At 40.7% G+C, this 23,363-nt stretch overlaps 1 protein-coding gene across 2 annotated transcripts in view; it reads right to left on the minus strand.

Moving 5' to 3' along the window:
* Mtmr7 (myotubularin related protein 7) overlaps positions 1-22,957 on the minus strand; it is a 101,250-nt gene extending 78,293 nt beyond the window's left edge. For both annotated transcript variants that reach the window (XM_045132839.1, XM_004672589.2), the window contains exon 1: positions 22,858-22,957. In XM_045132839.1, the coding sequence (XP_044988774.1) occupies positions 22,858-22,881 (24 nt within the window). In that variant the 5' untranslated portion in view covers positions 22,882-22,957. The remainder of the gene's footprint in view (positions 1-22,857) is intronic.
* Between the last annotated feature and the right edge of the window lie 406 nt (positions 22,958-23,363).

The raw sequence follows: 23,363 nt of genomic DNA on the forward strand, positions 1-23,363 counted from the left end.
CTGAAAAGAAGAGCCAGAGACTGGGAAGAAAAGACACTAAGGAAATCCAGTTTCTAACAGTCTCAGGAAGCATAAGAATGTAAAAGGCACATTAAGGATTGGCCAATTAGGAAGCCATTAGTCACAGCTGGTTGTCAAGGGAGAGTAGAGGAAAGACTTTAAAAGAGGTAAGGTGTTTGTATCAAATGTTGCTGAGACGTGGGGTCAAGGCAAGAACAGCAAATTGCCCAGAGAAATAAGTAGCACAGAAGACACAAGGCCCTTAGCAGAAGTTCACTCTGAAAGCACCAGGATCAGCCAGAGGCCTTGACTTACAGGCACTGAGGAAGTAGATTCCTGTTCAAGGTGAGGGAGGAAGTCATAGACAAACGTTGAAGAGGACTCAGACTATTAAGATGCCACCAGATCCCCACAAGGGCAAAGCATGTAAGAGCTTTTCAGGAGCAGCTGGTGGGTCAAGTCAGAAGAAGTCTACTAGAGTCCAGCGAGGGGCCTTCCTGTGTGATATACACTAACAATGCACTTGCCCAGCAGCTGAAGTCTACTAGAGTCCAGCGAGGGGTGTACACTTGCTCTGTACACAGACAATACACTTATTCATTAGGAATACTAGAGTAGAGTGAGAGGCCTGCATGTGATATACACCAAAAATATATTTCTCCGGGCTGGAGAGATGGCTTAGTGGTTAAGCGCTTGCCTGTGAAGCCTAAGGACCCCGGTTCGAGGCTCGGTTCCCCAGGTCCCACGTTAGCCAGATGCACAAGGGGGCGCATGCATCTGGAGTTTGTTTGCAGAGGCTGGAAGCCCTGGCACGCCCATTCTCTCTCTCTCCCTCTATCTGTCTTTCTCTCTGTGTCTGTCGCTCTCAAATAAATAAAAATAATAATAAAAAAATATATACTTCTCCATAAGGAGGCATCTGTAAGGTTGTTAGACTGTTACACTTAGCTTAAAGGATTATAAAAAGGAGATGATCACTGGACAAGGATTTTTGTCTTAATTATGCAGTAATATCCAACCCTATAACTCTCAACTTTCAAAATTGGACTTTTAAATTTTTTAAAATGTAATAATTTAACTAAGTTTAAAGATTAGTAATGTATAAGAAAAACCCCTAGAACCATAATCCACACACAAGCACTAGTCATCTTTGTTCACGTTGTGGAAGATATCTACATCTCATTTTAAGTGAGTCTTTTATTAGGTAAGGATGTGCTAGAGAACACAGTCCGCAGGGAAGGGAACCCAAGTGTAATCTGTCTGTAGTCATTTGATAAATCGCCGTATTAACCCTTCCTTTGCCAAATCATCCACATGTCTGGCTATGTATACATCAGCCTTGATGGCTCAGGTGAGGATTGTGATTAAGGAGAGGCAGGTCCCATGCCTGAGCACAGCATGCAGCAAAGGCACAAACAGTTGGTAAAAGCCTAGAGTTGTTTCTGAAGCACAGTGTGCTAGAGGTGACAAGGACAATGCAAGCCTCACAGAAACTTGGGACATTCCTGGGAGAGCTTTGCCCTTCAGAAGAAAAGAGGCCATAGTTGTTCAAAGTAACCCTAGCAACATCTCACAGATCAGGACAGTCCCAGCTGCCACAGTTTATGCAGAAATGACCAGAATACTGACCAATGCTAAAAAGGGCAAATATCTTCAGGGTATATGCTCATTCCATGCCACAATATACTATCATTTTGCACATGTGGCCTCATTAATTCCCACAATAAACTCATAAGGCAGGTTGCACGTGAGCACACTCTTCATTTCTCCCTTTTTTATTTATTATTACTATTTTTGTTTTTCAAGGTAGGGTCTCACTCTAGCCCAAGCTGACCTGGTATATTCACTATGTAGTCTCAGGCTGGTCTGGAACTCACCATGTTCCTCCTACCTCTGCCTCCTGAGTGCTGGGATCAAAGGCGTGCAACACCATGACAGGCCACAATCTACATTTCTAAACTAAGTTTAAGACACTTGGCCAATGTCCTCAGGTTAAGCAGGGAACAGTTAGCAAAGTTCAACCTGAGACTAAGGTGCAACAACTCTAATTCAAGGCTTTTTAATCATCATGGCACTGGGTACTCATGATGCCTCTGATGAGGTCATTCTAAGAGTTACTTTAAAACAGCATGTTTGGGGATGGAGAGGTGGCTTAGTGGCTAAGGCATATGCCTGCGAAGCCTAAGGACCCAGGTTTGATTCTCCAGGTCCCATGTAAGCCAGATGCACATGATGGCACATGCATCTAGAGCAGTGGCTAGAGGCCCTGGTAGCCCATTCATTTCCTCTCTCTCTAATAAATAAATAAATTAAATAAATCTTAAAACAGCATGATTAAGATGAGTTCACAATGAGTCTGAATAATTCTATATGTAAGATTCAAGTTTTGAAAATAAAATACTTTAAGGACAAATTATACTGCAAAACTATATTCACAAAATGCCATCAGGATGGTATTCTTTTGAGATAAACCCAAAGAGCTTTGAAACAGGAAACAAGAGCCCAAACATTGGCACAAACAGACTTCTAGGACTCTTAGGATTAATGAAAGAGAGAATACTAGGCATCTGACTACATTCAACAATATGTCTAGGTGTACACTGTGTCAGGTTCTGAGCAGAAAACCACAGGATAACCAGTCATTGTATACCCTCACAAACCTTAGGATTCAATGGAAGACTGTCCCAGCTTAACAGCTTTTGTATCTCCATATCTCCTCTTATGGCTGGCATGAAGGGGAAGGTTTTGTTAGCTTTTCTAGGACAAGGCTGAAAAGCTTCAGTCAAAATACGAGCCAGGTCTGAAACAGGACACCCTGGCTGAGAAGCACAAGTCTTCCATTCTTCCCATGCTGCCCCAAGTCAGGAAGAGGACCTTACAACTCTCTAAGAGACAGAGTCTCTCTTCCCCAATCTGAATCTTAAGCAAAGATGACATTCCACCCTGCAGGTCCAGTATTGGGTTGCTGACCATTTGGGGTTCTAGAATCACCTCAAAGTACCTGGGCAAGTAAAGCTGCTCTACAGGACAAGGTATTCGCAGAGTAATCATCCACTGAAAAGAACAGAAAACAAACCAATGGCACTGGCCACAAGATATTTTCAGGCCAAATACCAAGTTCTGAGTGCTATATACATGAGGCTGAAGGTCACTGTCAATCATTTGGGGGAAGAGATCCAGGGACTGTTAAATGGAGAAACTGAAATATCTGCAAGCAGCCAACACATAAGACAAGTTTATGTTCCAATCTAAGAAAAGCAGCTAGATAAACAGTTTGTCAAGCTAAATTTGGTATCATGACATTTTCTGATTCTACCAACATGAAAAGAAAAGTATTTGCAAACCAGGAGGTCTGGGTACTGGTTCCGGTCCTGGTTTTGAAACTGGACTGTTGAGCATAAGCAGTTGCAATCTTTGGACTGCCCTGTATAAAAACAAAAAATCAAATGGTCTCTAATGTCCCCCTCCATCCTAGCACACAGCAACTTTGACTCCATGGTACTTTAGAAGGACACATACCAGCCACTGTGGAACACACGCCACGGCAACTCAACATTAAAAGCCACTTGGATGGGCTGGAGAGATGGCTTAGCGGTTAAGCGCTTGCCTGTGAAGCCTAAGGACCCCGGTTCGAGGCTCGGTTCCCCAGGTCCCACATTAGCCAGATGCACAAGGGGGCGCATGCGTCTGGAGTTCGTTTGCAGAGGCTGGAAGCCCTGGCGTGCCCATTCTCTCTCTCTCCTTCTATCTGTCTTTCTCTCTGTGTCTGTCGCTCTCAAATAAATAAAATAAAATAAAAATTTTTTAAAAAGCCACTTGGAAAGTTGGCTGGCCAACACGACTCTTCCAATTACTAAGGGAAGGAAGTCCTGGTGTCAGAGACACAGACAGTACAGTGACGGAGGCTGCTTTAAACTCAAAGGAAAGCTATGATTAAACTATATGCAGGCACTCCATCCCAACAGCCTGGGTGAGAGGCTGCTGGGAGAGCACTTCCAGGCTCAGCCTCCCTGCCACAGCTTCTCTCTGCTTCTTTTTATGAGTTAAGAAGTGACTGTTGAGGCATGCTAAAGTGTTACTAAGATTTCCTCAGTCACTTCACCTCTCAGAATTATCATTTGTAACAGATTTATTGTAGTATTCAAATAAAGCTTTTTTGGTTGATTTAAAGAAATTTTATCAGACAAAATCTCTACTTTAGTATTATGTACAATTTGATGTCATAAAAAAACCTTTAGGATAAAACAAAAGATTTCTGAAACTGTATGAGCATATCAGAATGCCAACTTCATTTCTAAAGACAAACTATTTTAAAAGCTGTCTATTTAGCTACTTATCCATTTTCTTCAATCTTTAATGTTGATATAGCTACCGTCTGGCTTATTAAGACCTACTCATTGAATGCTGGCGCCATTAGTTAGAAAGATGAAGATCACTCCAGAAAGAAACTGAAACCACAGGCACACTCATTTTCCCTAAAGTTTTCTTCAGTTGTGAGCAGAGCAAGTCATATGAGCCATAAAATTTAAGTGGGGTGAGGGAAATAGAATACATGTGACATGCAAGCTGAAGGGAGGACTGCTTCACAGGAGGACAGGAACTAGCAGGAGCGAAGAAAGGGATTTCGGAAAGCGGTGGGGAAGAGAGACCAATAAAAACAAAGAATGCTGCCATATGTGTATGAAAATGTCATGGTGAAACCCATTGTGCGGTATGCTGACTAGATTAAGTTACTTCCTCATTGCTGTGAACAAGTACCTGACCTGAAGAAACTTAAGGAGGAAAAGAGTTTATTTCAGCTGACATTTCAAGGGGACAGAGTCCATTACATTGGGAAGGCATCTGGACAGGTTGGCTCATCACAGTTTAGCCAGGAGGCAGAGAACAAACAAGAAGTGGGTCCAGGCTATACAACTTCAAGGCTCATTCCTAGTCACCTGCTTCCTCCAGCAAAGCTCTGCAACCTTCCCAAACAAGGCCACTAGCTATAGATCAAGTTTCAAACACATGAGCCTATGTGGGCAGCAGGGGTGGGGTGTGTTTTACATTCAAAGCACAACATCACACCTGGGCCCCAGAGGGTCATGGTTCATTTCATGATGCAAAATGCTTTCAGTCCAACCTCAAAAGTCCAGACAGTCTTTAAAAGTCCTAACACTGTTCAAATTCAAAAGTCTCTTCTGAGAGTTAATGTATTCTCTTAACTGGGGACCCCTATAAAATACAAATAACAATGAGGTACTGCTAACATACAATGTCACAGGTAAACATTCCCATCCCAAAAGGAAGGAATGCATGTACATCAAGGAAAGATTGTACCAAAGCAAGACCATATCCAAGCAGGGCAAATACCAAATCCTTTAGCTGCATGTCTGCCAGGGTCCAGCCCTGGCTTGAAGGAGGGTCCCTGAAGAGAGGTGTGAAAGGGAGCGGCAAAATAACAACTCGAAGTCAAGTTCTGGTGCAAGCTGACAGGCTAATGCTGAAGGCAGTTGAGTTCTTCCATCTTTCTCTCTTTGCCTCCTTCTGTTTCTATGTTTCTTTTTTCTTTTTCTATCTTTCTATTTTTTTCTTGTTTTTAATTTTTCTTTTTTTTTTTTTTCTGTTTCTATGCTTCCATGCTTCTTCTCTAATTCTCTGCTGCCACAGCTCTTAGCTTCAGTCTTTTATTTTCTGATCACGCCATGTAAGAATAAACTTCAAGAAAGGTACAATTTCACAGAATTCATAGAAACATTTTGTTATTTCTTTTTATCAAACAATCCCATAATTATTCATCTCAAGTAAAGTCGTCAGGCCCCTAAAATGATTAACTGGTTTTTACATTTTCCCCATGTATGTGCGTGCAGTCAAGCACTTGTGATTTCCTGAACTTCTACTTTCAATTGCTATGTTAAAGGTGAGAAGCAAAACAACCACAAATGGAGCTTCCCATCATTAATCACTGATCCAGTAGATCCATTTATCCTTTAATTATTTATTTGGAATTTTCCTTTTCACATCCCACCAATACTTGGACTTTGGTCCCCCCGACTGAATTCTTTCTGACTTCGGTTGTTTTTCTGTAAGGATTCTTGGTAAAGAGTCATAGTTTGTTGCAATTTTCACCATTTAGAAAAATTAGTCATAGAACAATTTTTTACATTGTTCCAGGAGGTTTATTGTTTCCTCCTAAGTGTACTGTACTCCATGCCTGACTTTCTTTAAGGTAAGGCCTTTAAGGAAAACAATTATCTCTGACCCATTTTCTTATTTTTCCAATTCTATGCCAGAGCCTCTTTCAGATACATTGACCAACACTTCACCAACACCAATTTTTACTGGAAAAGTGAACTTAGAGATTGGGATACCAAGTGAAAGACAGAGAAAGACAAACATTATACAGAAAACCACATATTTCTGTAGCGTAGAGAGCCAAAGATTTTTCTATATAGGGGCCACATAGGACTTCAAGGAAGAGACAGCTGGGCTGGAACTGTGTCAAGCAGCTCTTCAGCGCTCGATTCCTTGTGATCCTGAAATGGCATGCTTGCCGTCTCCGACACATGTCCAGTTTCTGGGGCTAGTGATAGCATCATCTGTGCTCTAACAGGCTTGGGGAGTCTCTCTCCCTCCAGCTTTTCTACCTATAGTAGACATAGTCTCTTTCTTGGGTGGGATTCACTTTGAGCCAATTGTTTCATTAGCAGACATTCTATGGTCCTAGCATCTTTGACATCCTGTCCACTGCAACTTACGATTCACCCTCATAGCTTTACGTAGCAGAATCTTAAGGTCTTCCTGAAGAGACTCTAAACCTGACATACATCACCAGGCATAAAAAGCTCTCTGGAACCATAGTGTAATATACTCCATGACCCCTTAACCTTGCATCTTTCATTCCTGTAAAACCATTACCATGTGGTTGATGCTGCCAAGTTCTGCTGCTAGGTCTTGGACCACAGTCATAGTAGCCTCTGTATGCCTTCCAGGTTGACCTTGAAGAAACACTTTCCAGGATAGAACTCCTGTAACATTCTTTACTCAGGGCTTTTTTTGGTGGTGGAGGGGAGGGCTCGAGGTAGAGTCTCACTCTACAGTCTCAGGGTAGCCTCAAACTCATAGTGATCTTCCTACCTCTGCCTCTCAAATGCTGGGATTAAAGGTGTGCGCCACTACACCTCGCTCAGGTCTTTTTCTTTTAAAGTGACTTGCATTCTCACTAGCTAGAGCCTTCAATGGGTTGGGTCTAGCCCTTGTGGCAACTTTCCTGCTACTGTCCTTGTATAAAGCAATTTGCTTATATTTAATGGTACAAATCTTGCTAACAATTACAGCTGTTTTCTCAGTACCAGTTCACTCAATGCAGGGAATTACAAACTTACTCCTTTCCTCACCAAATGGCACTTTTTTCCCACTTTTTTGCTCTGTTTGCTGATTTCTTTCATTGTAGATCTGAATGAGAGCAGTCAACAGAAGACCAAACACTCAATGTTATACTGCCCTGCCATTTCCTCTGTCAAATACATTCGTCAATTACTTTTAAATCCAGCCTTACTCAAGTTCTCATAGCATGGGCAGAATGAAGCCAATTCTCTGCCAACATAAAACACTAGCTGCCTCTAGCCCAGTTCCTTTCTTAAATCTCATGAGTGAGGCTTCCACTGTTGGTTTCTCTCAGCTGATTACTGGTACCAAGCCAGAGCGATATCGGATGAGTTTACAGAAAATGTGACCAAAAAAAAAAAAAAAAAAGCAGCAGAATTGTACCAGATTCCTCTTAGTTCTACTAGGAGCCTAGGAACCAAAATGAGGAAGGATAATGCTAATAACAGCAATACATGAACATTTACTGAGTAATTGCTGAATGTAAGGTAGCTACCAGGTACTGTACATGTACTATTGCTAGCCACAGCTCAGACAGAAATGGTGACCCATTTCACAGATAACACAGAAAGAAGCATGTGAAGAGGAAATCAGGGTTCGCAGCCTTAGTTAGAAGGTGGCTAAGTGGCTAAGCCTGACTGCAAACCACAGGTGTCCAGGCATCTAGACCTAGCATTATAAATTAGAAAAGGAGCATGGCTCAAAACTTTACCTTTAATTTTCTTGGAAACTCCAGTTAAAGACTAACACATATAATAAGTGAAAAGCTCTGGCAAAAGCTGAAGAACTGGCAATATGGTGCCAGACAGCTCAACAGACCAAGTGAATCCACCGCCTGCTTCATCTGTTGTTCCTACTGGAGGGGCAAACCCCAATGGTAAATCTGAAGATCCTGGTTTTCTGATGGTTCCTGGATCAGCCCGCGTGCCTTGAGGGGTATAGGAACATGTTTCTCATTTTAAGGCATGACGACCTCCTGCAGGTTGGAGGAACCATTTCAAGAACCAAGTCTTCTCACTAGTTGTGTATTAATAACTAAATTGTACCTAAAAAGAAGTGACAAGGTGGTTTTGTTTGTTATAGGTGTCATTATCTACCTAAGTTGCTAAAATGGATAATAATCAGTCCCACTTTGAGTAATGGCATAGGAGAGATCTCAGAAGTCCTCAACAAATAGCAATTACTACAAAGTAAACCCACAACAGAGTCCAGTTTTACTTCTTCCTTCCACTGAATGATCACTCACATTTGTAGTATTTGTAGCATTAAAGTGGTAGTAATTACAGAGCATGTCAGAAAAGATGTGCTCAATTATACTTGGCAAAGCACCTGACATTCTAGAAGAAAAAGTAACACAAAACCTAATTCTTTAGACCAGTCAGAACTGCTACATAATTGCAAAAATAAAAGCATTTAACTTTTCTAATTGAAAAAGGAAGTCCTTTTTTTCCTTCTTACATAAAGTTGCTTAATTAAATAAAAGGGTTAGCCATGAAGCTTCAGGGGTTTCTAAGCAGCCTTTTGGTAGAGAAGTCACAGACATCAATACTTTCCCCAAAAGGCATATTTAATCTGTTTAAAACTATAAAGCCAAGAAAAGTCTTTTCCCAGGACCATTTTATTGAAAGGTCAGAAACTTGAGAGGAAATAAGAAAAAGGAAAAAATCAGATCACCGTCCAAGAGAATATATGACATGTAACAAGAAACAGAGATTCTGTTCTTCATGAAATCCACAAAGGCCGTTAGTATAACTCACAAAAAACCATTAGAGGCATACTGAAGATGTATGGATTGAACTGTATGTTTAGCACCTTAAAAACTCTTAAAAATATTACTCTATGAAACTAAATTATTTATAAAACACAGTTAATATATTTGGATGTAATACAAAGCAAGGCACCTGTGAATAAACTTTTGGGTTCTGACCCAAAGAGTTATCCTTGCACATTTCTGATCATAGCCATAAGGACTTCCTTCTGTGGTTGCTCGCATCTTCTAGAACCTTCTCTCACCTAATCTGCCTAACAGGATCCTCCTTTCATTCCCAAAGCAAGTGCCTGCACCCTATGAAAGATGTCACTGACTACTCTCCAAAGTCAGGTCGATGCAACAGAATCTGCATATGAAGCTAGCCCTTCACTATTCTCCTTTTCCTCCCCTTCTTCTTCCAATAGCTATTTAGCCCAGATTGTCAACTTCACCTCCTCAACCACTACCTGTTCTCTCAGCAAAGCCATATTCAGCCAGATTAACCAAAATAAGAGGGTTTAGATTCGAAAAGATCATGACCCAGTCTAAAACAGATTTTTTTTTTTTTTTTTTTTTTTTGGCACATGCATCTGGAGTTCATTTGCAGTGGCTGGAGTCCTTGATGTGCCCATTCTATTTGTCTGCCGGTCTGTCTGTCTCTGTCTCTTTGCCTCTCTCTATCTCTGCTTCTCTTTCTCAAATAAATAAAAATAAAATTTTTTAAATCTGTTTTAGGGTAGGTGTGATGGCTCACACCTTTAATCCCAGCACTCGGGAGACTGAAGCAGGAGTACTGCTGTGAGTTCCAGACCACCCTGAGACTACATAGTGAATTCCAGGTCACCCTGGGTTAGAGTGAGACTCTGCCTCAAAAAAAAGAAGAAAGAAAGAAAGAAAGAAAGAAAGAAAGGAGGGAGGGAGGGAGGGAGGGAGGGAGGGAGGGAGGGAGGGAGGGAGGGAGGGAGGAAGGAAGGAAGGAAGGAAGGAAGGAAGGAAGGAAGGAAGGAAGGAAGGAGAAAGAAAGAAAGAAAGAAAGAAAGAAAGAAAGAAAGAAAGAAAGAAAGAAAGAAAGAAAGAAAGAAAGCAGAAAAAATAAAGAAAATAGAACAGTGGCTACACATATTTCTAAAATTTTGAGTCATTTACAAATAAGTGCTATATAGTAATACTCCATCTGTTAAAAATAAAGACTTTAAAATGGCTCAGAGGTTAAGGTGCCTGCCTGCCAAGCCTAGCACCAGGTTCCATTCCCCAGTACCCATGTAAAGCAAGATGTACAAAGTGACACATGCATCTGGAATTTATTTGCAGCAGCTGAAGGCCCTGCCCTCTCCATTCTGCTTCTTGTCTCTCAATTTTCTCTGCTTGCAAATAAATTTTTAGCTTCATTAGCCTTCTCAGTAAATTTTTAAAGTTTAGGTAAATGTCAGTCAAATCTAGTATCTTAACAATTGAGTAAGTGGATAGAACAACAGCCTACCCATTTGGAGACATTCAAGTCTATCCATATTATCAAGATACTTTCTTTATCTTGACCTACATTATGTAAAAGAAGTTTGCACACTGCCCTATTTCCTCTATTTGTTCATTTAATGAACAGGTAATGAATAGCTCCTCTCTCCCTATTCCATACAGTGTTTCAGATATTGGGGATACATGAGTGGACACGATAAATTCACTGCCACATGGAGCCTGCATTCTGTTTGTGAGTGGTTGAGCAAAAAATAGGCAACACACAGATGAGCACAAAAAAATAAAATGTGTGTATGTTTATGCCAGAGGATAAAGATGAGCAGTTAGGTGGGGAAGGGCAGCAGACTGTCCTAGAAAGTATTCTCTAATAAAATGATTAAATGTTTCAGTATAGAACAAAACTAAGTGAGTCAAACATGAGGAAATGTGAGGAAACAGCATCTTAGGCCTAGGCAAGAGCAGCTTTGCTATTCAAGTGTACAAGGGTGTCTGGAATGTAGTTTAGTTGATAGTATTGACCTTGCATACAAAATGCTCTAGGTTCAATCTCCAAGCACTGCATAAACCAGGTTTGGTGCCACACATAAGTAATCCTAGTACTCAGGAGGTAGAGATAGGAGGATCAGAAGTTCAAGGTCATACTTGGCTACATAGCAAGTTCAAGGTTAGTTCTGTCTCAAAAAAAGAAATGTACAAAGAGGTGAGGATCATTCTGTGAGGGTGAGTGAGGAGCAGGAGTAGCAGACATGAATCTTGGAGGACTTTCCACGCAATCACCCAAGTAGGATGGGAAGCCACTGGAATGCTTGTGGGGAAGGGTAGCAGGACCTCTGAAAGTAAATCTAGAAATTAAAGGTTTTGTTGAGATGTGGCTTACAGTGATTATATATATACTGTTTAAAGAATTTCAACAGTATTCTCACAGCAATATAAGTGGTAGGAAACTAGATGCTTGTCTGTCTTGTTTATCAAGGATTTCCACCACCTGGCGAACAGGAAGCATTCAAGTGAATGAACTCTTCCAAATCATCTACTTAGCTCTAAAGGCCTCTTTTGACATGCCACTACTCACACAGCTGACCTGTACCTCAAGCATCTAAATATCATGCTTTGGGGCTGGAGAGATGGCTTAGCGGTTGAGCGCTTGCCTGTAAAGCCTAAGGACCCCGGTTCGAGGCTCGGTTCCCCAGGTCCCACGTTACCCAGATGCACAAGGGGGCGCATGCGTCTGGAGTTCGTTGGCAGAGGCTGGAAGCCCTGGCGTGCCCATTCTCTCTCTCTCCCTCTATCTGTCTTTCTCTCGGTATCTGTCGCTCTCAAATAAATAAATAAAAAATTTTAAAATAAAAATAAATAAATAAATAAAAATCATGCTTTGCTAAATGCCCAGGGAAATGGAACTTTCTTTCATAACTTGGCAATAAATTTATTTCTCTGGGAATCTACGATAAGCAGTGTTTCAATAAGTGAAAATAGGAGGAAAATAAATATACAATTTTTATAAAGTTGTCATAGCCTGCCACAGAACCTTAAGTGGAAGTTATTTTTAAACAATTTTAACTGACTGTGGAAGGAAGGGTTGGGTTAATGTCCTGGGAAGCACTTTTACTCCCAAAGGCTTCAACTAGCTGTCCACCAGGGGAAAGGGCACTACAGAAAATAGTTTAGACTATTATTGACCTAAGAAATATGGTGCAAAATGAAATCCTTATACTTCCTCAGAGTGCAGTGTAAGAAGACGGAGCTAAACCCTCACAGACTGTCAGGGAATCTGAGGTTTCTGATCAAGAGGTCTAACTTCATACTTACTTCACAGCTTATACTGTTCAGAATCCAGAAAAAAAAAACATAAAAATAGGTTTTCTATGAGGACAGGAATATATGTATATATTCATCTGTGATGTGGGATGAAGTATTCCTGGCAATGTTTTCCTTCAGAGGTATGACACAGTGATAAGCAAACCTTATCCACAGGAAATGCTAGAGTTTATTAAGAAACAATGACTGATATAGACACACACAGAAGTTATGAGTTAATACTATGTATGTACCCAGGAAATGCTGAAGTTCACTTATAAACAAACAGGGGCTGATATGAACACACATATGAAGTCATGAGTTAATAATGTGAATCCATCCAGAAAATGCTAAAATTCATTTATAAATAAAAGATGGCTGACATGTACACACACAGAGGTTACAGTTTCATGTCTTCCTTACGAGTATTCAAACGTTTCAAGGTGCACAATACCTTAACTGCACCCCTTTTTCACAGCAGCCTAAATGTTACTTTCCTCTGCTAAAAAAGTCAGAGTATATTTCCTACTTTCTTCTCCACAAATACTCCAAAAAGACCCTAACTCAGGTACTTAGAGTAGCATCTCTAAGATGCTACCCTTTTATGCCAGTGCAAAGGCTTCCTGAACAAAATTGGATGCTGTCCAAAAAGCCATGTGTTTGCAAATATTAATGTTTTTATAATATAAAAGTATGCTCTGGAGCCTGGGTGTTACAAAAACAACACCTGGGTGTTACAGAGTTGGGTTACAAAAAGCTATTCTTTGTAGACAACATCCAGGGGAGAAAATATTTAAACCCACTGTGAAGTATGGAAGTGAATAAGTAGGTCAAATGAAATGTTTGGACTAAGAAAATTATCAAGCTGCATGGATATTTTTTCAGCATAAAATCCTGGTGTCACCTCCTTTTGCAGCAATGATGATAATAAAAACAGCTAAGGATGACCAGATGCCGCATTATTAGGTGTTTAAAATATATTATGTATTCAGTGACTAACAAACTATAAACAAAAAGCCAACATGCCACGAGGCCTTAGCAGCTCATCCAGCATCACACAGAAGCCAAGGCTGCAGGACACTGGTTATAGCCACTTAGGGAAATCAGTGATGCAGAGACTGATAGCCCACAAAGAAACCCATTCACCTGTGATGAATTCATCTTCAACATGCATGCCAAGACAAGCAGATGGGTTAAGAAAAGTCTTTTCCATAAATAGCATGGGGGTGCTGGAGACATGGCTTAGCGGTTAAGCGCTTGCCTGTGAAGCCTAAGGACCCCGGTTCGAGGCTCAGTTCCCCAGGTTCCACGTTAGCCAGATGCACAAAGGGGTGCACGCGTCTGGAGTTCGTTTGCAGAGGCTGGAAGCCCTGGAGCACCCATTCTCTCTCTCTCCCCCTATCTGTCTTTCTCTCTGTGTCTGTCGCTCTCAAATAAATAAATAAAAATTTAAATAAATAAGTAAATAAATAGCATGGGAACAAGTGGAATTCCACAAGCAAAAGAATGAGTACATACCTCCAATTCACAACATACATAAAAATACCAAGTGGATTGGGATGGAGAGATGGCTTAGCAGTTAAGCGCTTGCCTGTGAAGCCTAAGGACCCCGGTTCGAGGCTCGGTTCCCCAGGTCCCACGTTAGCCAGATGCACAAGGGGGCGCACGCGTCTGGAGTTCGTTTGCAGAGGCTGGAAGCCCTGGCGCGCCCATTCTCTCTCTCTCCCTCTATCTGTCTTTCTCTCTGTGTCTGTTGCTCTCAAATAAATAAATAAATAAAATTTTTTTAAAAAAAGACATGAAATAACATTTAAAAACAAAAAATACCAAGTGGATCAAAAACCTTTAACAGTGTAAAGTTTTGTGACTTTGGATTAGGCAATGATATTTTGCTTAAAGAACAAGCTATTAAAGAAAGACACATAAATTGAGACAAATTGGACTTTATCACAATTACAAACTTTTGTGTTTCAAAGGTCATCACTAAGAACAAAAAGATATCCAGGAGACAGTAAAAAAATGCTTGCAAGTCATGCATCTGATAAGTACTTCAAGAGCAGAATGCATGACGAGCCTTTTTTCTTTTTATTTATTTATTTGACAGAGGGAGAGAGAGAGAATGAGCACACCAGGACATCCAGCCACTGCAAATTAAGTCCAGATGCATGTGCCACCTTGTTCATCTGGCTTACATGGGTCCTGGAGAATTGAACCTGGGACCTTTGGCTTTATGGGATAGCACCTTAACTGCTAAACCATCTCTGCAGCTCTTGAAGAGCATTTTGTAAGTCAAAAAAAAAAAAAAAAAAGACAAGCCAATTTAAAATGAACTATTTGAACAAAAATTTCTCCAAATAACATAGAAAAATGTGATCAAAAAATGTTCAAGATAATAACCCACCTAAGAAATGCAAATAAACCCACAACAGGGACCATTTCACACCCATCACATAATAGAAAGGTAGATAACAACAAGTGCTAGCGAGGATATGGTGAAACTGGAATGTTTATCCATCTCCATTGGAACATATATTGATATAAAGTCTTTGGAAAACTCTTAAGACCCCAGAGTTCTTTCCTGAATATATTTCCAAGAGAAACAAAAAATAAAGGTTCACCCAAACCAACCTGTACATGTTCATGACAACAGTATTCATAATATGCAAGATATATGGGAAAACAAAACATTTGGAAATAAATCAAATATTGATTAAATAAAACATATGAGCACATCCATAAAATGGAGTGGTATTCAGCAACAGCCGGAGATACAGCTATGCTAGCAGAAGTGGAGGCAGTTTGGAGGTATAGGCAGAAGAATCAGGAAATTCAAGGTCATCCTTGAATAAGTGAAATAGAGAGTTCAAGGCCAACCTGGTTACATGAAACCTTGTTTCAAAAAACAAAGAAAGAAGCCTGGAGAGATGGCTTTGTGGTTAAGCACTTGCCTGTGAAGCCTAAGGACCCCAGTTCGAGGCTCAATTCCCCAGGACCCACGTTAGCCAGCTGCACAGGTGGCACATGCGTCTGGAGTTCATCTGTAGTGGCTGGAGGCCCTGGTGTGCCCATTCTCTCTCTCTGTCTCTCCCTCTCTCCTCCTCTTTCTCTCTCTGTCACTCTCAAAGAAATAAATAAAAATAAACAAAAAAATTTAAAAAAAAGAAAGAAAGAAGGGAGGGAGGGAAGGAGGGAAGGGAGGAGAGGAAGGAAGGAAGGAAGGAGAGAAAAAAGGAAGGAAGAAAGGAAGGATACTTGGCAAATAAAAAGGACTGTAATACTGATACAGGCAATAATTCAGATGATCCACAAAATATTTTATTAAGTGAAAGAGAAGCCCACCACAATGAGTAACATATTGTATGGGGTCATTATGTAAAATGTCCAGAAAAAGCCAAGTTGTATATTTTGCTAAATCCTAACTTATCCCAACCATCTGTCTCCTCATATTTCTCTCTACAACATTTTCTTAACCCTCCCTCAGTCTCTTCTTCTCTGTCTCATACAGTCATTCAAGCACTTACTTAGAAAGATATTTTGCATTTATTTAATGAAATACCATATTTCATTATAGAAATTCAATAATGAATACTAAGAATGAATACAGATACTTAAGTTCTACAGCAGACTACATATAGACCCAAACTCACTAAAAACAAGCAAACTTCAACCAAACATTATTAAATCTCTTAGAAATGACAACCTCAAGAGATACAGATGATTTTTGAGAAATGCTCAACCACAACTATTGGGCTCACTACACCAAATCTAGCAAGAAGCCTTGGCTCTGAAGAAGAAGCACACATCTGATCACACACACCATCTCCCCAGCAACTGCTAAGTGTGGGGCAATGAGAGATTGAAGGCTGGACTATGATTTGTCTTTAGACAGATTTAAATGACAACACAAGGCTGAACTTGATTCTCTGGTAAAATCAAATTTCAATATCAAGAAAAAGTGAGGGAAATGTCTGAGGCAAAATGTTATAGTGAAGATAAAGATGTTAGGTGTAGAAGACCTGGACATAGGACTATCCAGCCATGAAGAACCCAAGCTGCAGTCCCCTCCATTCTCAACATCACAACAAATGATAGTGGACTACCATCATCTGGGACAAGACTAGAACCACAGTGCCTGACTATGAACGTTTACCCTGTGCCTTCCTGGATGCCTTAGCCTGTTTCCTCATCTTTGACCAAAGCCAACAACTGTCCTCTCTTCAAAGGGTAATGGTGAAGATTAGGTAGATTAGCACCTAGAAAGCTGTAGAACAAGGCCCAGGACAGCTACAGTGCTCTCTACCAACTGTCTTTCCTCAGTGCTACTGTTGCATTAGTGCTATTATTAAAAGATAATAATAAGCATAATCATACCAACAAACAAATAAATATAAGAAAGAATTAATTGACAAAATTAATTCATTATCAAGAATTAAAATCTATCTGCTAGAGGCCAATGAGCTAGAAAAGGGCTGTAAGTGATGGTGGAAAGGGGAAGAATTAAAGGTAGGGTATTTTATATATGTAAGTACAAGAACAGATTACTGGGAATGGATTGGCCTAAGCAAGGTCAGTAGAAGAAATCGAGAAAAAGAAGGGTAGGGAGGATTAATCAAAATTCAAGATATTGTGAATAAGCCGTATGAAAACTTAGTTTTGGATAATGACACACCAAGAAGCCATAGACTGTTACTAGAAAAATTTCAGTGCCAGGGATGGGATATCTTCCAGTGAGTTGCTGGCCAGGAAGGTCCCTGTTGCTCCCTAAATATTACAGGCTATTGCCAAGGCTCTTGGTTTCCCACCAGAAATACATGGTGAGACCCTATTGTGGAAGATTCCACATACCTGGGCTGAAAGCTCACTGAGAAATCAACCTAGGGCTGAGCTGAAGCCTCTCCCCTGTAGACCAGCTGACTGAAAGCTGGAAAAAAGCTGCACTGCATACAGCCCTATGGGAGACAGAAGCCATCAGCAGTGAAACCAGTGGATACTGCAAGCCTCAAAATTGCCCAACCAGGTTAAAAGACCAAACTGGTACAATAGTGGTATATCTGTTATGGGGGAAACCAACTGCTCTTTAATTGGACTGGAGGCCTACTCTATGGGAGGGAATACATGCCTGGAACTGAAAACCTAATCAAAAGTCTATGGTGGGGGAGGTAATGAGCATTAGGAGTATAACACCTTCTCTTGTCTGGCTAAATGCATATATTATGCTCACCAAACTGCCCTATAAGCACTTTTTTTATTAACATTCATACCCATATATTAATGATACCTTCACTTTTGGTTAGAAAAGCTTCTCCTTTCAGTGGGCAATGACCCACTGGAATGACCCAAAAGGCACCATAGTACAGAGGAGAAGTGAAGAAGGAGTATTCAGCACTGAAATAATTAATTAAAAAGCAATCTGCTAGAATAGTAGCAGAAGGCATCAGAAATCTTTAAAATATATGTAGAAATGGAGCCAAAGAATACAACCTAGAAATTTAATCTGAAGCAATACTGAGCTCTGCATAGTAAATTAAACATACTTATGTTTATTACATTTAACAGAGTGACAACTTAGAGAAAAATATCAAATAAATTAAATATTATGTGACATAAATTGACAAAAAAAATCTATAAAATGTTGAGATTGTTGCCTGCTTACAATCTTTTTAATTTTTTAAAAAATTTTTTATTAAGTAGAAATTTTGTATGGACAAATCATGTGTTGGTACAATTTCCCTCCTCCCTGCCCCTACTCCAGTGAGGGTCCTCCTCAGTGAGGTTACTGGTATTCACCATGGGGTTGTAGGATATGAGGTATGAGAGCAGCAGTCAGTCTTCGCGAGGCGGGGGGAAGGCAATGCCTCTGGATACTCCTTCCCACCCTGTGGCTCTTACAATCTTTCTGCTCCTCTTCCACAAAATTCCCTGAGCCTTGACAAGTGTGTTTTAAATCTACTTTAGTGCTGAGCTCTCAACAACTTCTGGATTTCTGCTTTAGTATGTTTTGAGTACTTTCAGTATCTCTGGTCATCCTCCTGGAGCAGGTTTTCAGGCTTGCCTTGAAAGCAGTGCTCTTGCTCAACTCACCAATTCCTTTGTGGTTTCACCTGGACCTTAGCTGATGTGCAAGAAGTGGCTCAGATAATGATAGCGAGTCAGCTATCTTTTCTCATTATGTTGACAGATTTTGGTTGTCCTTGATTTTTGCTGCCTTCTGTAAAATAAAAACCAATTCTCCCACAGAGTGAGAGCTACCTGCTTACAATCTAACCAGTCACTTTTCACAGATCCTGTTCACAGTTCCAAGAAATTCTGGGTCAGAAACAGAATGTTATCATTCACTCACACCAGATTCACAGACTAACACCCCAGGCTCTCTCCCCACCATGTCTCCAGGGCAGTGTGCAGCAGCCCACATGGACATTCTGTCGAGAAGATCTGTGACAAGCTCAGAGTTTTAACAGTGAATAAGGCTGTTCACAAGCCTGATCAACCTTCTCCATTAAGAAAAACACTATCGGGCTGGAGAGATGGCTTAGCAGTTAAGCGCTTGCCTGTGAAGCCTAAGGGCCCCGGTTCGAGGCTCGATTCTCCAGGATCCATGTTAGCCAGATGCACAAAGGGGCGCACACATCTGGAGTTCGTTTGCAGTTACTGGAAGCCCTGGCATGCCCATTCTCTGTATCCCTCTCTCTCTCTCTCAAATAAATAAATAAAAATGAACAAAAAATTTTAAAAAAGAAAAACACTATCATTATTATGATGGAAAAATCAAATCTACTATGCTACAAAGCAGAAGTGCTTTCCCTCTTCTATAGGTATGCACTACAGAACCATCTTTGAAAAGATAGATGAGAATAAAGGAAAACAATGCAAATGACCTCTGAGAACTGTTTTGCCATGCTGGGTAACTCACAGTGCAAACACAGAATGGGAATCTACAAGGACATGAAAAATCACTTCTCACAGGAATAAAAATCTGGTATACTATGACATACACAAAACAGGTTCGCATTCTTCAAAATTACACATATATATATGCATGTTTGCACATGCAAAGAGGGGCAAAATGACCCAATTTTGTTTAAAATTGCATCTCTATGTGAATAAAATGGCTGATAGTACATATAGAGAAGTAGCTTTGTTCTGGATGTCAAGATTATGTCTTACTTTTGTTTTCTTTTTGCTTTTTTGAACTAAACTTTCTATAAAATACTATTTTTGTACTTTTTAAAATGGCTTTTAAAAAATATACATATAGAGATGGTGCAAAAAGCACAAGTGCCAAAAGAAAAAATGAATAATCCAGGCCATTAAAATTAAAAACTTCTGTAAATCAACAGATGCCCTTAAAGGGCAGAGGATGTAATTAAGGAGGCATAGTGAGCCTCATGGGGTAAAGTGTGAGTTTAGCCTCTAGCACCATTTGGGTATGGTGACATATGCCTGAAATCCCAGCACATGGGAGGTGAGAGGGTGAGAAGTTCAAAGTCATCCTTGGCTTTTTCCAGGCCAACCTGGAATACATGAGACACTGTCAAAAGAAACAATAAAAGATTATACAACTTTGTGAACATACTGAATTGTATTTGAAGAGACTAAATTTTATGGTATGTGGATTACACTGCAATAAAACTAATGTGAAGACCTATATACTACACATAGCCACAGCAAATCACCAATTGATACAATGGAAAATACATACATAATTCATAAAAGTAATAAAATAGTCAAAAAGCATGTTGGAAAAAGCCTCAACCTAACTAGCAATAACACAATACAAGGGCAAAATAAAGTGCTATCCTATAATAAAGCAAAAATGCAATAAGAAAGATAATCTATGCCTTTTTTCTAAAATTTTCAAATGATATAACATTTTGAGAAAACATGGCAACATATCACAACCATAAAAACATTCATCTTCTTTGACACATTAATTGCATTTAGAGTTCTATCCTAAGTGAGTGATGACATATGCACATAATTCTTAATAAAGGAGATGATCCTTACATTATTAGTATTATTATTATAGCCTTAAAATTGGAAAGTGGCTATCATCATATTTCCATATGATTTTTAAATTTTTTTGGTTTTTATTTTTATTTATTTATTTGAGAGTGACAGACAGAGAACGAGGCAGAGAGAGAGAGAGAATGGGCACGCCGGGGCTTCCAGCCACTGCAGACGAATTCCAGATGTGTGCGCCCCCTTGTGCATCTGGCTAACGTGGGTCGTGGGGAATCGAGCCTCGAACCGGGGTCCTTAGGCTTCACAGGCAAGCGCTTAACCACTAAACCATCTCTCCAGCCCTCCATATGATTTTTAAAGAAGTCTTCTAAGAGTATGCACTTAAAAACTGTAATACAATAAACTAAAGAGTAGCATGCTATAAAACTGAATTAAGTAATCCTAAATTTCTAAGTAAATAAACAGAACACTGTCAGAAGAAAATGAACACAAATATTAACAGTGGTTATTTCAATACACACACTATATTGCTTTTATCACCTGAAAATTATTTGCTAAATGAAGGCAGACAAAATAACTCAAGTATCAATGGCATAATGCTCATGAATGTCAGAGAAACCAAATCTTGTTACCTAGTATCTTTCTACAACCATCCCGCTATCTTTGTATCTCTCTGTCATCTGGTGTCTCCTCTGGGTTGAGTTCTTACATTCTTGGTGCTCCCAGAACTTCACACAGAGCCCTGCACATGACTGTCCAATGCCTATGAATGAAATGAATGGATGAATGACTCTCATCCACTCAACTTGTGTGATTCCAGGGAGAAAGTGTGGCACCTGCATTACCCAAAGTGTTTATGACTGTGCAATTCAATGACACATCAGAGAAGTTTCCATCCTCACTCTCACATCACCAATTTGTTTTCATTTCTGGACAGAGGACTTCTGACTTCAAGTACTAAACTGTTTATGGAGTGATGATGATTTTACGTAAGAAAATTGCTGCTGCTCAAGTTTAGATATGTGGCTTTGTCAAGGTGAGTCAGAATATGGACCAGAACATGTCTTTACCCCTCAAAATTCATATACTAGAAGAAACTAACCCCAGTGTCATGATGCCACCCTATCATCCTTGCTGTTAACACTCAAGACAGATACTATTTTTTATAAAGGACCCTCTTCATTGTGAAAGAAAGAAGAAACCCTTGGAAAGGGTAGGGGACACGATGAGTTAAATGCAGCATTCTGAGAAAATTATTTAGTACCACTTAAACCCTGAAAGCTTCGAACCATCTATCTTGTGGTTTATGGCACTGTCTTCTAAGTTTACAATTTCCTGAGTATGAAGAACAATTCAATTCCACAGGGTAGAATCAATACAATTTAAATTTACTGCTGGAAGTGACATTCCCCAGAAAACTAAAGAGATGTTACAAAGAAGAAATCAGAAAACCAGTACGGAATGTAGAAATAAATTCTTCTGGTTGAATATAAAGCCAAACAATTACATCGATCCTGAAATGAAATGAGTGACATCCTGGGGCAACAATGGCTCTGTACACTCAAGACATAGCTTTAATCTATCTTTTTCAGAAGTCTAGATTTTGAATACAAGACCATCCTATAAATGCAAGGAGTTATGGTGAGAATAAGAAAAGAAAGCCAATGTATTCAAACGTGTTTAATGTAAAACGTATTGTTTCACTAGGATTCTTCAATCATCACTTTCATCCTAAATTATTTACAATGAGAAAGAAAAGTTTGGTACAGTGGCCGAAGTTTGCAGTCTTATTTAACTGTATGATCGGGGACCAGTTATATTTATTGTCAAAGCAGTTTTAGTTAAAACTAAATGACACTGAAATAGCCTATTTGGAAGAATGTTAGTGTGAAGATCAAATGCACACCAATGGTTGGAACTATATCCTGCATCTTTCTCCTCAAAGAACTAAACAAACTGAAAAGGGCAAAAACACCATTATTCAATCATGGCGAATATTGATCCTCCGCCCTAAGGATGGTTCTTTGCAGCTCCTACCAGGGTAATGCAGAAGGGGGTAGGGTGTGCTGGATGACTCCGAAGCCCTAGCTGTAATAAGCTTCCAAGTGCATTCTAACCATCTCCATCAAACTTCCCCTGCTTGCACCTGCTACTGAAACTCGTTTCTCTGTCAACTACTCAGAGCCACGGCTTTAAAACAATGAAATTTTAAAGCCTAGATCCATACCAAAAGGGAAAACAGCTTGTTACTCAGCAGACAAGTGGGGTTCCCTCCCGCTCACCATTATGTTCACAGCACACAACCAAGGTTAGAACCAGCAACCGCGACAGCTAGGCCTGTGAGACAGAAAGAGAAAGCCCGGCCTCCCAGCGACCCTGGAAGATGCTCTGGCGCTGCGTGTGCCTCCATTGCTCGCGGTCCAGGCTCCGCCAGCTCCCCCGCTGGGAAGTGGAGCCTCTAGTGCGCTCAGCATCCCTCCTCCTCCTTCCCCTCCGTCCGGGACACCAACCTTCGGCGTGCGGATGTGCTCCATGGCAGGCCCGCGTCTTCAGGGTCGCCGCGGGCGCGGCCTCACGTACCTGCGCGCGAGTGCGGCGCGGTGGGCAGGGCCTCGGGGAAGGGGCTTCTGCGCCGTGGGCGGGGCTCCGGCAGGCCCCGCCCACAGGTGCGGAGCCGGAATCAACACGACCCTGAGCGCCTGCGCAGCGCTGGAGCGCGCCGCTCTGCGTCTGCTCCCACCTGCCTGTCCCTCGCCTCACACGGGGTCTTCCTAGTTAAATCCGCGGGCTTCCTTCCAGACGGACATCCAAAAAGCGTGGGGGTGGCCCAGTAGTCCCAGAGATTCGGGAAGGCTGAAGCAGGAGATTCATTTGGGTCCAGGACCAGCCCCAGCGACAAAAAAAGACCTGTCTCAACTAAAATAAATAAGAAGTATCAGAGGAGCCCAGCGTTTTCCCAGACACAGTGAGGGCCTTGTGTTGGGTGTGGCCTCTTGGAGGAGAGATGCTAATATGT

Source organism: Jaculus jaculus, chromosome 1 (genome assembly GCF_020740685.1).
Source record: "Jaculus jaculus isolate mJacJac1 chromosome 1, mJacJac1.mat.Y.cur, whole genome shotgun sequence".
Lineage (NCBI taxonomy): Eukaryota > Metazoa > Chordata > Mammalia > Rodentia > Dipodidae > Jaculus > Jaculus jaculus.